We start from the raw sequence: 617 nt of genomic DNA on the forward strand, positions 1-617 counted from the left end.
GCTGCACTCGGTGGCTGACATCTTCTGCCAGAGCTGCAAGACCACCCTGGGCTGGAAATATGTGAGTGCTCCCCTGTGCCTGGCACCTCTGGCCTGCTGCGGGCACCGCTCTGGGCACCCTGCCCCCTGCCACGGGCACCACCCAGGGCACCCTGAGCCCTTCCTGTGGGCATTGACCTGGGCAACCCAATCCCCGTCATGGGCACCACTCTGGGCAACCTGCATCCACTGTACGGGCACCATCCCAGGCACCCTGACCCCTGCTGCGGGCACCACCTGGGGCAGCCTGCGCTCTCCCTGTGGGCACTTCCCTGAGCACCCCAAATCCACAGTCTGGGCCCCTGAAACCCAAAACGTAGGCATCATGCTGTGCACCCCAATCCTTTGCTGTGGGCACCACTGTGGGCACCCCAAAGCCATGGTGAAGGCAGCACCCTGTGCACCGCAACTTCACAGCCTGGGGAGCAACATGAGCACCCTGGGGCGCATGGGGGGGCTCACGCTGCGCCCCCTCCCTCCCCAGGAACAGGCTTTTGAGAGCAGCCAGAAGTACAAGGAGGGGAAGTTCATCATCGAGATGTCGCACATGGTGAAGGAGAACGGCTGGGACTGAGGGG

The 617-nt window shown here is 64.0% G+C and overlaps 1 protein-coding gene across 1 annotated transcript; it reads left to right on the plus strand.

Annotated features, from left to right (window-relative positions):
• Positions 1–4: 4 nt before the first annotated feature.
• LOC103780185 (protein yippee-like 4) lies at positions 5–613 on the plus strand (the record flags this gene model as incomplete). Its single annotated transcript, XM_008947841.1, has 2 exons — positions 5–61; positions 524–613. Coding segments are annotated over 2 exons (147 nt in total), but the record flags the coding sequence as incomplete, so codon positions are not given.
• Positions 614–617: the final 4 nt, after the last annotated feature.

Source organism: Merops nubicus, unplaced genomic scaffold (assembly GCF_000691845.1).
Source record: "Merops nubicus isolate BGI_N331 unplaced genomic scaffold, ASM69184v1 scaffold30519, whole genome shotgun sequence".
NCBI lineage: Eukaryota > Metazoa > Chordata > Aves > Coraciiformes > Meropidae > Merops > Merops nubicus.